This window comes from Rhopalosiphum maidis, chromosome 1 (genome assembly GCF_003676215.2).
Source record: "Rhopalosiphum maidis isolate BTI-1 chromosome 1, ASM367621v3, whole genome shotgun sequence".
NCBI classification, from domain to species: domain Eukaryota; kingdom Metazoa; phylum Arthropoda; class Insecta; order Hemiptera; family Aphididae; genus Rhopalosiphum; species Rhopalosiphum maidis.
Window position 1 is genome coordinate 42,985,563 of NC_040877.1, and position 14,186 is coordinate 42,999,748.

Below are 14,186 nucleotides of genomic sequence, written 5' to 3' on the forward strand. Positions count from 1 at the left end.
AAAATTATGCTTATTTAAAATATTTAGCTTTTTTTAATAAAATAACAATAATTACAGCACCTAAGAATGATTAAATATTTAATATATTTAGTCAATGACTTAAGGTATTAGTTTAATTTTTGATGCTTAAGCACTAATACTAATCATGTACTAAATCAGTCATAATTCATAACAGTAACTATAAAAAGTATAATTCATTATCCTGTATTTTTAAATGATTAATTTACCTATATTTATGAAAATATAACAGCTTTTAACTTTAAAAAGACAAAATTAAGAGTATATTTTCTACATCTAAACTATTCACTAGTTACTTCTCGCGAAGATATTTTGTCTTCATACTATAATAGTTTAACATTAATAAACCTACTATAAGAAATTGTTTATATTTTAACACAAACTATTATTAATTTACTAATGTACGAAAAAAAATGCTTAGTATGTATTAACGGCTTTTCCAGAAATTAATTATTTAAATATATAATATATTATTTTTAAGTTTTTAACAAGTATAACATGTTTAAGAGGACACCACATGACGTTTTATCTCCATATTATAAATATACACGTTACACTATTCCAAGTATGTGTTCGGCAACTCTAATTTTTTGCAATATAAGCTTTAATATCAGAGTGAATTGGCCTATTATTAAACTTAAAGCTATGAGTCACTATATTAATTTTGTTTTTCATGGAATTTTTTACGATATTTACATTTTTTCAACGACTTTTACACTGCAGAATTCAAGTTGATCGGATGTTTAGGGGGTAAAACTCGGTGATCACTGTTAGATTACATTGACTGACGATGAAATGTATTGTGGTTACCTGTTCGTAAGTATAGTGTACTACACAGGTAAAGCAACTTCATACTACAACATGAACCGTGATTTCCGAAAAAAAAATTGTTTTTAAATTTACAGTAAATTGTAATGCGCTGAAGTGACTCAAGTGTTTGCATTGATGAAGTGATAATTTATTGACGTATTATAATATGCCTCGAGTAGGATTCAATTATACTCTTTGATACTCTAATATCAATGTGGAATATTATATATTATGGTAATACATATAGTTGTATACCACATAATGCAAAATTCGGACAATCACAGTGCCAAATCGTTTCCCGGAAATCACAGTTCACAATTTTCGCTGTGTATTGTAAAATACTTTTTTCCGATTGATTTACCAAAATGCAAAAATTGAATCTTCTAACACGACGCTATCACAAATCACAATGTAGAAAAATATTTTCAACTTTTGGCTGTATGGTTAAATTCTGGTGTTAGAATATTCACCGATTATATAATAATATTAATTTAACATTGTAATTATATTATATATTTTTATTTATTAGATACTTATTAAAATATTATTTCAGAATATATCAACACGAGACGACACGATGATTATGAATCTTCTTCCCTCCCCCCATTAAATCATGGTAGAATGTGAAGTCATCTTAAAACTATACGGTCTATAGGTAGCAGATATTATTATTCCACGACCGCGCGCACGGTTTACGCGTATTACACGATTACGTTATTTCGAGCGGGTAACCGTAATATTATTATATCATATTTTCCGTTTCTCGTCTCAATGAAAAATGACAGCCGCCAACTATTTACTTGGAGTACGATGCTCAATTATTTTGTAACAAACCGTTTTCGAGTGCATAAAGTGCTGTGCGACAAAAATCCGGTAAAACAAGTTTGTCAGTCTAATTTGCACTCATGGTTCAACGAAAAGCGTCGTTAGTTTCTAGAGGATTCCTAGCCGAATACGGCGCATCAAGGTAAAACGCACATCAGTCACTTGTGTATATTGTTTACAGATCACAGGTTCCTCGTATTAAAACAAATCTATGAGTGTTATTTTGAATTCAATATGGTTCTACATAATATAGCTCGTGTATTAAATTTGTAAAATTTAAATAGATGAAAAATTGCATGATTACTTAGTCTTTAAATGACGTAAAACAATTGGTATAAAATAATCTCTTATCTTAGCGTTATTAATTCCAAATATCAAAATTTAAATAAGTTTATAATTCAAGCGTGTTTAAATAATAGATTATTCTGTATAGGTTTATACACGGGGACAAAAGACCTATTACACTGTGGGTAATTACACGATGGCGTTAAACAATTATAAAACAAATATTGTTGGAAAACAGTTTTTTCTTTAATTCCAATAATATATTTACCAAACATTTGACGACGAACAGTATACAAACTTGTATGTGGTTATGTGATTAAGGCAGTGATCATATCCCTAAATGTGCTTATTTTTTCTATTTAATCATTAAAAATATATTAAATTAATTTTTATTAATGTAGGAGGGTGAGGAGAAAAATAAAAATTAGCACCTATAGTACGAAAAATTATTGAAGTACATTTTTGAATATGATTTATGTTCTAAGTAGTCAAACAATTATTTTGTTAAAATTACAATAGATGGGTACAAATATAATAAGTAAGATATAAAATTAATAATTATTCGTATTTAAACTGTACGATGTACATAGTATAGTCATTATTTGTATAGGTGGACCACGAGATTTTTTTATTATTTAAATATACATAAAGCTATACGTATACACAATTATTATGAATGTTAAAATATTTTTATTTTTAATGATAGAAAATTACACTGAAAAACAAATTAAATTAGGAAAAAGAGTGAGAGTGTGTGCATGAGAGAGAGAGAGAGAGGTAAATCACTGTCACGATCCACGTCTTTCTCCGGTCACGAATAGAAATAAAAATATAGATTTCTACAGGAACTTTAAAAATTTAGTGTAAAAATGTTTTCAATTTATTGAATACGAGTATACCAACCTACCCTATACCCCATATATGGTTATATACTTGTAAATAAAAGTTAAAATGTATGTAAGTATAATAATGATAATTATTATTTAAAATTATTTTTATTGGACTATACATGTAACTAAATCTGACCTATTGACTACCAAAGACTTACATATCAATTATCGTTAACTGCGATTATTGAATAACGAATAACGTATACTGCTATATTCTGTACAATACTAAATTACAACCATAAACCACAGACTGTACAGTCTATACACTACACTTACAAAATTTCCTATATTGAAACATAATTTAAGTGTATATACGAAAAGAATATCGTTTAAATATTACTATTTACTAATAATATATATTATATGACTATAATAGTACAATGTGAGTATAAATTCACTAGTATAGAGAAGTAACTACCTAATACCTATAATACATGATAAGTATTTAAGATTTATTTTTATACAAAAATTCATTAAACGATGTATAAATATTATTTTGAAAATTTACTGCATAATTTATTAGAATATTACAGTATTAGGTTATAGATAATATAGACTTAAAATAAATAAAAAAAACAAATTTCTATATTTTGATTGCTATTAGTTAATACTGGGCATAAGAAAATTATGACGTTACATTATATAGGTACTTGTTGCATTTTTTATTATTGTAAACGGTAATATATACTAATAATATATATATATAGTATAAACAAATATCGACATTTGTTAAAAATATGATTGAAATTAGGATTTGTATCGACAAATAACGAAGTGTAGAAACTAAATAATTGTTTGATAATAAATATTTGTATTTTATAAGGATATTTATATTTTGTAGCATTGTATGTTGCAAAAATATAACAATTATGAAACTCAAGTTTCAACAGTTGTCATCGATATTATTATCCATCTTTTGATCTATTCACATTCAATTGCACACCTAGTGAATATACAAAGAGCATAATAATTGTGTTCAAATAAGTTCGCCTTTGGCGGCACGTGGCATTCCATTGAAAACGCCGGAGCTCAAATACAGACACCCTCCTCATCAAGGTATGTATATTATTTGAACAGCATTATATCTAAAGTAGAGGGGTTTCTCGCACATGTGATTATAACAAACGTGATATTTCGCAGTTTTCAACCTTGGCGGGCAAAAGAAAACACATACGACTTGGAGAGTAAATTCTTTTTTAAAGGCTACAATAACGCGGTCGCCTTTTTGTCATTGTTATTTGTATTACGAGTACTTATATCTATACAACAACAGCTATATCAAAAAAATATGAAATACTAGTTATGACACATAATATAATATGGCTTATATACAATAAACGTTGTTTTTTTTTTTTGGTGCACTTTTTTTATATTTTCTGACTAAATAATCATATTATATTATTATATAATATTCAAATATCGTTGAATAAGATAGACGCATCAGGATTTTATTAAGTTACAATAAATTTACCTTGTTGTATGCCATAAAGACTGCTGTGTTTATCTCCAATGAATTGATGTTCTGCACGCATACTGTTTCTGATAGCTGTCATTCTTAAAAGTATTGGAGCCGATATATCTGGTATAACATCTTCGTTTCGTACTGAGTTTCTACTCCGAAACAGTACCATTTTACAATCCTGGAAATATAAATTAATTAAATCTGGTACAAATTTTGCAATAGTTTATAGCTCGATTCTTTTACCTTAACTTTTCGGGGGAGGGGTTAATTTATAAATGCTTATGGTTTTTGTTGTCATTTTTTTGAAATTCAATAGTTATAAATGAGTATAAATATTATAATTTCTCAATACATATAAACAACTTTATGAGTTCACTGTTTACAACTAATATTGCTTTTTATTAATATTAAAGTTAATAAAATGTTTTGTACTTACATACTTTATGATACATGGTAGGTATATACTATTCAATATAATTATTTATTACAAATATATAAATAGTTCTATATTTTTTACTAATTTAAAATATCTTCTCTAATATAGTATATTATAATGTAAAATAATACACTTTGAATTTACGATTTATTTTATAATATTGGTGTAGTGATGAATGTATTGATGTGATAATGATTATGACTACTGTATGTGTTTTTAAAAAAACATTTTTTTAATTTGTCATTACCTTTTGATGCAGTAAAATTAATTATCTTCTATTTCAATATCTTCTTTAGTAATAAAGTGAACTAATGAATCTAGTTAATTCAAGTGGTAAAAAATAAAACATTTCCAGTACTTTTTTTGGTAAATAGGAAAAACTAAAAAACAACTAGATAAAACGAGAATTTTAAAGCAAAATAGAAACCTCGTGAGCAATTTAAGAGGGCTGTATCGCAAGCGAGCGAATAAGTGTAATTTTATATTTTGTTATATATTATTAGATTTTTTTTGACCTAACTCAAAAATGAGCTGACAACGGTTATAATGATGGATAATTGAAACACAATTGTTTGGAAGCCACACACATTATCCCCACTGTATAGAACAATGTAAATAAAGAATAGTAAAATCGAAAAAAAAATAAATTTACTGATATACAATGACATCTCTTATTGACAGCCCACATAAATATAATTTTACTCACCGAGTACTTTATTGCTTATCTGTTAATTATAAAATAAATGAAGTGAATATAATCAATGATTATATAACTTTTTTAGAAACATTTATTATTATTATTATTATTATTGTTATATAAAAGACAAACACACTCTTTTAAACAACTATTTAATTGTTGATTAATATATATTTAGTTTTTTTGCGGAACGATAAGCCAATTATTTTTTTTTTATTTATAATGTTGTGTATGTGGTTTTTGTGTGGCGGTGTGGCAGAGTCAGGTTTTGGCTTTTGAAAAATTTTGATTTTTTTAATTTTGTTGTCAACGTGTGTTGAAAATTGTTTTTTCTAGATAAAAAAACTTGAAATTTTAACATAAATCTCCACATAAGTTGTATTATTAATTAATTATTATTTTATTAACTATAATCAATGAATTCTAAATAATTAAACTAAATTTAATCTATTTTTACCTCAAACCTATTCACACCTATTATATGGTACACGGTAGGTATATTAACTTATAATAAATAAATATGATTGTATATTGAATTCAAAACACATTCATTACAGTGATTACTGTAGAAATACCATTAGAGATATAACAGTATATAATACATTAGTGACTCAATATTTATACGCATATTGGCCTATTTTAATTATATATTGGTGCCAGTCAAGCCAAAATTAAAGTATTGGGCATTTTTTTTCTTTTAGTCAATCAAAAACCACTAATTGTTTGTACATTATAATTTTTATAATTTTCTTATTAATGTCTATTGTAAATTGAAATAAGGAAATATTTACATTCGAACATATTTATTTCATTAATTAAGAGCTTTAAAGGTTATATTAAAACTAAAATTATTGCTGTGGTATATACTTAAATAATAATTATTAAAATTAGCCAGATACAGTTGTATATTTTATTCTGATATAATAAGATCAATATGATATTGATAGTTCATGACAATGTATATTTTAAAAAATGGGGAATTGTTCGTGACTTGAAAAAAAAATAATAAAAACATTTAGACGACTCAAAAACAACACAGTTTAATTTTGATAAAATTATATAATAACAATAAACTATTATTTTAACAATGAAATACATATTAATGAGAAATATATTAAATTACATATATTTAACTATTTTATAGAACCAACATTTTATTACTTTTTTAAATATACCTATCTTATAAGTTTTACATAAAATGTATATTGTATACATAATATACGAATGAAAAAAAAATTACAACGTTGAACGTTCAAGTGGAAATAGTAATTATTATTATTATTATTATTTTATACATACTTCGAAATTACAAGTATGAAAAGGTAGAATAATTTTGTTATTACACACCCCTTTTTTACGAGTATAATATCAGCCATTATAAATATAGGTTTTACTTTCGAAATTCGAAAGTCTTCATATTCTAAACATTTTGTTAATTTGGTGTTGATCAATGAAAAGTTAAAGGTGAATCGTATTTCCTTATTTGTCGAAATCATACGAACCGGTTTAAATAGAAAAATAAAAAAAAAACGAAAAATGTTAATAGATAAATCTACTTTTTGGAATTATATAATACTGGAAGGCCATTTGTAAAAATATATGTTATAAATAGTTATATATGATTTTATATATATAAACAAAAAACATAATAATATTAAGTTCAAAATTTTAATGTGACTAAATAATACATAGTATCAAATGTATTTTACGATTAGGTAGTAAAAAAATCAGTTTAAGACATTATTTTTACTATAATTGGGGATACGGTTTGTATACATAAGTACATTGTTATTAAAAAAGATATATTTTGTATTGAATTAAATGTAATAATGTTATAAAGTGGGAAAGTAGGTAACCGCTCTGCTGTACGGTAGGTATTGAGTGCACATTGAGTAAGTCACTGTAATGTATATGTTAAAATTGAATTCAATGATAAATCATTGCATATGAAAAACGATTCTAAGCAAAATCAGCCTATATTACTAAGTATATTTTATAAATTTATGATATATATTTATATATTAAAGGGACTAATTTTATTTTAAGTAGCTTGATAGGTTGGATTAATTTTTGCCGAAATAATTGAATTTGAAATTTGTCTGTATAAAATATAATAATATACGTTAAAAGTTCCAAGTACCTACGAATAATATTTTTGAATCAAACAAAATAAGAAAATTGTTAGATGAGAAATTATCCATTTATGCGTGACTGCGTGAATATTAAATTTCGTTAAATTTTAAATTTTAGATTCTTATAATAAATTATTGAACTACACTCAATTTTATTTTTTAATTGCTGCAAAACTTTTTTTGTGTTGATCTTGAAAATTAAATTTTGGCTTCAACAACTAGGACTATGTGGTCATTAGTCCTATGACTTCTATATAAGTAGGTAGATATAGAAAGATTTTTTTAAATATTAAATTAACATCCTGGTCTTACAAAGTTAAAAAACATAATCTATTAAACAATTTTAAGATTAAAGTACATGAGATAGTACATAGATGAATATTTACAATATAAATGATTATATTTGGTAATGGTAAATTTTAACTACAAAATAATTTGCTACTTTCGTCAAAATCATAACTATAATTATTATAAAAAAAAATAGTTGGTATATGAAAAATATACGGAATACTTGGCGAGGATTTCTAGTATCTACAGTTTTAGGTTTTTAAGTTACATCAAAATAAGAAAATCTATTTTGCCAGACTGGTTTTACGAAAAAAAATTTCCATATTTTTTACTTTTTGTTTTTCGATTATTTTTTATTATTGACTCCCAAAAATACCAAATATGCAAAACTTGCTACCAAAAACCGATCCTCAAGTGCAAAATTATCTACTAGAAAAAGTGTGTCTTCAGATACAAAAAAATATAATTTATTATTATAAAATCAATACATTCATCGTTCCGCTTAGATTCTAAAATTTCAACGTATTTTGAAAAGTCAAACGATTATTTGTACAAGCTTTTTAACATATTTGTACACAGTTAATATTATATTTTAATTTTATCGAAAATTTTCTTTTGTATTTTATTAAATTTTATAGTTAATTCTAAGAATAAAAATTAATACCTGATCAAATGTTTTACATGATTCGTTTTCGTAATTTTCACTGAACACAAAAGATAAAACGCGATAAGTCCATGAATAGATTTACGTATATAATAGGTATTAATACTTATATTATTATTTTATTGCCTGTACTAAACCGCAAGTCAAACGAACTATATTTTACTTAGGTGCCTACTATCTATATGGTGTATCGTTAGTATAATAACGTGTTCATTGTACATTTATTAGGCATAATATTAAACGAAATCAACTAATTTTTTTCGGTAATATAGGTTATAAGAATGAATTTTGTCAAGACGATAAAACTTTCTTAAGTGTATATTATTACCTAGTATATATTATAATGTTGATAAATGTCTGCTGTTGAAAGGCGGTGGACTGCTGTTCGGAGAATTTGAAATCTGCCACGAGACTTGAACTCGCACGCGCGCAAAATAATATCAATAATATCAGTAAAAATAAACAAAAAAAAACCAAAAAAAAAGAATTTAAAAAAAATAGCAATTAGTCGGTCGCGACCGTACTGCCGATAATATGATATAGTACTTCAACGATTATTACACACACATCGTTTAATTTTGAGTAAAAAATGTAACGCACTGGAGTATTAGCGGCGTAATATATTAGATCGTCGTATTTGTATTTCGGCCGGTGCAGTAAAAATCGTTATAAACGAATCGCTGCAGATAACAACTAACTACAAAATACGATTTTTAGAACATTCGCAATCGCCGCCGTCGCCGCGCCGTGGCCGTTTCCCCCACGCTCGGGCGGCGGGCACGTCTAATATATAATAATATTGTTATAATATTATATTATTATTTCGCCTGTTCGTCCGCTGCCGCCTCAGCCTCTGACGATCGTCGGCGACATCACTGTGCTGCCAAGGCACACGGCCCACACTTCGTTTTTTTCGTCGTTTTTTTTACCCACCGCGGTCGGTGTATTATATTATTATAATTCCGTATAATAGATATTTCCAGTAAGTACCTATATGTATACATACGATGCAATACATTATACGTGCCGTATAGGTACAATGTCGGACACGCGTGTCCGCGGCTATACGTCACATAATTGTTATTATTATTGCCACTGATGTGACATTATTATTTGTGTTGTATATAAAGCGACGGCTGTCAGCCTATGGACCATTGATCACTGTTGTAGTAATGCGTATACGTACAGCATCTGAAATGTAAATGTAAATGTATCGGGTCTAAAGTTTTTTTTTATTAACTAAACAGCGGAAGGTTAATTATTATTTGAAAGATCGCCGACGCGGCAACCAGTCGAATGCACGTACGAGTATCTTGTGTCCTGTACACATCATAGTCGTAACACTAATATTGGCCAATAACTCAATTTGATGAGGTATTACAGTGTTAGTACAGCGTGTTATGAATTTGTATATTTTTAAAAATGTGTATATCGAAATTTTAATATCTCGCACATATTCTCACTTTATTATCATACTGTGTTTTTTTTAAACATAAGAAAACATTTATTGTATCGTATGTAGGTAGGTATAGGTATTCATGTGATGTGTACCTACTACCTACAATATTATGACGTATGATTATTTGAGATTCAAAATATCTATATTTACATCTCACACTTTTTAAAGCGGTGTTTTGTATTTTATATAGGTACCGTTTTAAAGTATCTCATTACTGAAGCCGTGCACTTTGTAGAGAACAACTAGTGCGATCGATTAATTTAAAACATGTATACTTGTCGTGATAAAACGCCTCCAATGTTCGATTTGAGGAATGGCGCGTGTCGGTGGACCACTCTTATTATGTATAATGTATACCTAACCTTTGGTTTATTATGAATTTATGACGTTCGTATACGTAGGTATATTTACATTCATCGCGAAACACCGGTTGATCGCTGATTTCTAAATATGGTTTTTTGTGATTTAATCTCGGGTTAATTTGATTTTTAGACAAACGTATCCCGCAGATAGCCGCTAGGTATATTGGGTACGTCAATCTTGCTGCCGCCACCATGTAGGTATTATATTATTACATTGAAGTTCGCTAAATATTTTCCACGACTCAACGGCCTCGGTATCAATTGATTTCGCCAAGTTTAAGATGCAGTTTAACATTTTTGTTAACGTATTCTAATTTTTAGTACAAATTATAGTACAAATTGTTTTAAGTCGTGCACTAAAAAACTAGCTATTGCATTTATTAATGTATAGATATGCTTGGTACCTATAATTTTAATATTGTAATTTGACCATGAAAAATATATTGTAGGTATATGATTTGATTACCCACACATAATAGATAAAAATGTCATTTGGATTAACTAGAATATTTATATCTAAGACCATACCTATGTAAATATCAAATTATGTAGATCATTAAGTAGGCACTCAAATGAATAAATTACAAATGAATTTAAACCCGTTTAAAACAACATTATAGTGGGTACTTAGCTTCAATAATCAGTATATTATATATATATATATATATATATATATATATATCTGTTAATTAAAATTATGTTTAGTTTTAAAACTTTAAAATTTGTTTTTTAAATAGCAAAAAAATATTTTATTATATAATATATTGTATAAAAATATAGAGTTTTTAACCATTGTTTGTTGCAAGTCACCTCTTATAGGATTAATTGTGTTGTCGATTAATATCGGTTAAAGGTTATTGGACGAGGTTCAATAATCGGTCGTAACAAAAGGCGGAAGCTTAATCACAGACGTGACGGACACACGGTAGTAGAATTCATAACACCTGTTCAGTAATACATAGGTATAATAATATGGTTTTTGTTATATATCTAAATAATTTCAATGTACATGAAATTAAAATAACTCTGGATTCAAAGCTCATTGAATTAAATAATATTTCAGTATAATGAATTTACGAGTTTGTATAGTATGGTTTTAGGTTAAAATATTAAACGACACAATATCCAATAGTCAAATTATCCACGGCCAAAATATCTCGATTTAAAAATGTAGAAAAATTGTCTTTTAAGCTTTTAATTTAAATAGTATAATATAAATAATAATAGTTCAACACGGAGCAGACATTTTGAAATGACAATATAGCATAATAGATTCACAGATCACAGAGATATTATGTAATTCATTTTTCTACTTTTATTATTCGTTTACGATTGGCGATATTCCAATGTTTCTCAATTCATGCTGCGCTATTATTTTCTTGTAACCTGCATTTTCGTTATTAATTTCCAAATTTTCGGATGTAAGTGAATAAACCATAAATATTTAACCCACGAATTAAAGTATTTAGTATATTTTAATTCGTAATTTAGCCGATTTTATTAATCATTAATAATAATATAAATACTTAATACATTTTAAAATCGATTCATTAATGTCAAATTATTAAATAAAACTTAAATATTATTATAAGAGAAATTTATATCAAATTTATTGTACATTTTTTATAATATTCTAATGTTTTGCAAACATGTATTTCATTAGGTTTCGAGCGCTGGTCTAATTACTATTATACATACAACACATATTGTATACAACAAGAACTAAGCTTAAAATTATACAGTTTAATAGTAAATATTGTACTGTATCGTTATTAAACCGTGCAATACCGACGAAAATTCATTAGAGGAAAAATGATTTTTATTTGAATATTTTAACCAAATATCGTATATTATAATTTTTTTTTGATACTCTACAACGTATATTGTATATACCTACTGTTACATCAGCTTATATGGCCACAAATGGTATTCATAATCAATCATCTTTAGAATGATACCGGCTTAACCTAAAAATGTGATTGATAAAAAAAGTTTTTCGATATCTATTGAGTGTGATCTAATTGAAAATAATAGATTTTTTCCCTAGATTTTTCTAGGTATATCTTAGAATAGTTAAAATTATAACTAATAACTTAGTAATACATCTTCCGGATTGACAATCTTTAAATAATATAATTTTAAATAATTTTAAATATTACAGTTTTAAGTGAGTAGTATGCACAATAAAATAGTTTTAAGCTGTAACATTTAATTATAAAATATACTGTAACATTGCATATATTATTTCAACGTAATAACTTAAATTTTCTTATGTAATACAATTTTAAAAATATTTTGAATCTTTTTGAGTTATTTATAGATAACTATACTTATAAATTTCCATTAAAAAATGTTTGTTGGGTCAAAATGTGTAAGCTTTTAAAACATGGTTTTTTATGAGTATTTCATACTGTAATAAAAATATCTTAAAAACAAATTAACACAATTTTTTTTATACTTTTAAAATTAAAATTTGAAGTTTTGTTGTAATTTAAAAATATTATTTATGGATATTTAACATTTTTAATGTATATTATTATTTTAAAATTACATTTTCAAATGCACTGTTTTTGATAAAAAATAATTTAACCACCTACTGTATTTCAATAGTAAAATAAATTATTAATTAATAGCAATAGAAATATATCATTAAACATATTTAGTAATATAGGTTGACAAACCATCTTTGCTGAGAATCGTTTTTCGTATGTAATGATTTATCATTGAATTTAAATTTAACATATATACATTAAAGTAACTTACTCCTAAATGAAAAAGTACATTCGACTAATGTACAACAGCACAGTTACCTAGTTATACCCCCTTTTTATTTTTTTATTAATAAGTAGGTACCTTTATTTTTGGCTTCATTGAACTTATGTCTAAAAATTCTAAAATAATATATGCATTTCACAATTTATATGATAAGCATATAATGACGTCTATTCAGATTTCTGCAGTATTTTACAAATATATGAGGAGACAATCAGAAAGTTTTCTTTTGACTGCACAGATACAGATACTATTTTAAATAGTTTAATACGTGCGCTACTTTGAAATCTCGTTGTGTGTACTATAAGTATTATTTGTACGTATTTTTGTTATTATTGTGTAAATAAATATATAATGTAATATTATAAGCCTATAGATTGCTATGATTTATACGAGTGTGTAAAATAAAAGCGTTTCAATAAGTATGTGTTCTTTTTATCAATAAAAACCTAAAATATATACGGTGGTATCGATGTCCACCTAAAAAGTAAATAACGATGAGCGCTGTAACGTCTGCACCGAGCATAAATAATAATAATGGTAGGTACCTACTATGAATTGATTTGCAACGCGTGAAATCGACCATAATATATTAATTGGGCAAGACTTCGGTGTATACTTTATATTATATACACGTGTATATTATAATTTTTCATAGTGTTTATTATACGGATATGATCGGAAGCATCCGTAAAATTATTTGTCTACTCACAGGTCGGTCAGTAGGGTAATGCTTAGTTAACCGAGATATTATATAATATTAATATTATACGTACGATTCCGTAGGCACGATTGACGCGGCGATCTATACCTACACTGTTAGAGAAGGCGGAACAACCGGAACAGACAAATGATCGTTATTTCGGTTAATCGAGTCGTATCGCTGAATTTATATTATAAAATGTACAAGATTGAGGACCGTGTAAATATTGTATATCGTTGGTATAGCACAATAATAATGCTCAAATAACTATTTACAACCGAACCAGCAACGACACGGTGCGTTTGTGTGGAATCGGTTCATGTAGGTACGTATAATAATATAACCCGTAAGTATATCTTTGTGTGTGTGTAAATATTTTTTAT

The 14,186-nt window shown here is 26.5% G+C and overlaps 1 protein-coding gene across 2 annotated transcripts in view; it reads right to left on the bottom strand.

The window, feature by feature from the left end:
• The window catches only part of LOC113549815 (formin-like protein 8), a 41,466-nt gene extending 32,507 nt beyond the window's left edge, over nucleotides 1-8,959 (bottom strand). The window contains exons 1-2 of one of the 2 annotated variants that reach the window (XM_026951285.1): nucleotides 8,836-8,959; nucleotides 4,300-4,468 (exon numbers count right to left, since the gene is read on the bottom strand). In XM_026951285.1, the coding sequence (XP_026807086.1) occupies nucleotides 4,300-4,459 (160 nt within the window). In that variant the 5' untranslated portion in view covers nucleotides 4,460-4,468; nucleotides 8,836-8,959. The remainder of the gene's footprint in view (nucleotides 1-4,299; nucleotides 4,469-8,835) is intronic. The other variant, XM_026951286.1, reaches the window with a different exon arrangement.
• Between the last annotated feature and the right edge of the window lie 5,227 nt (nucleotides 8,960-14,186).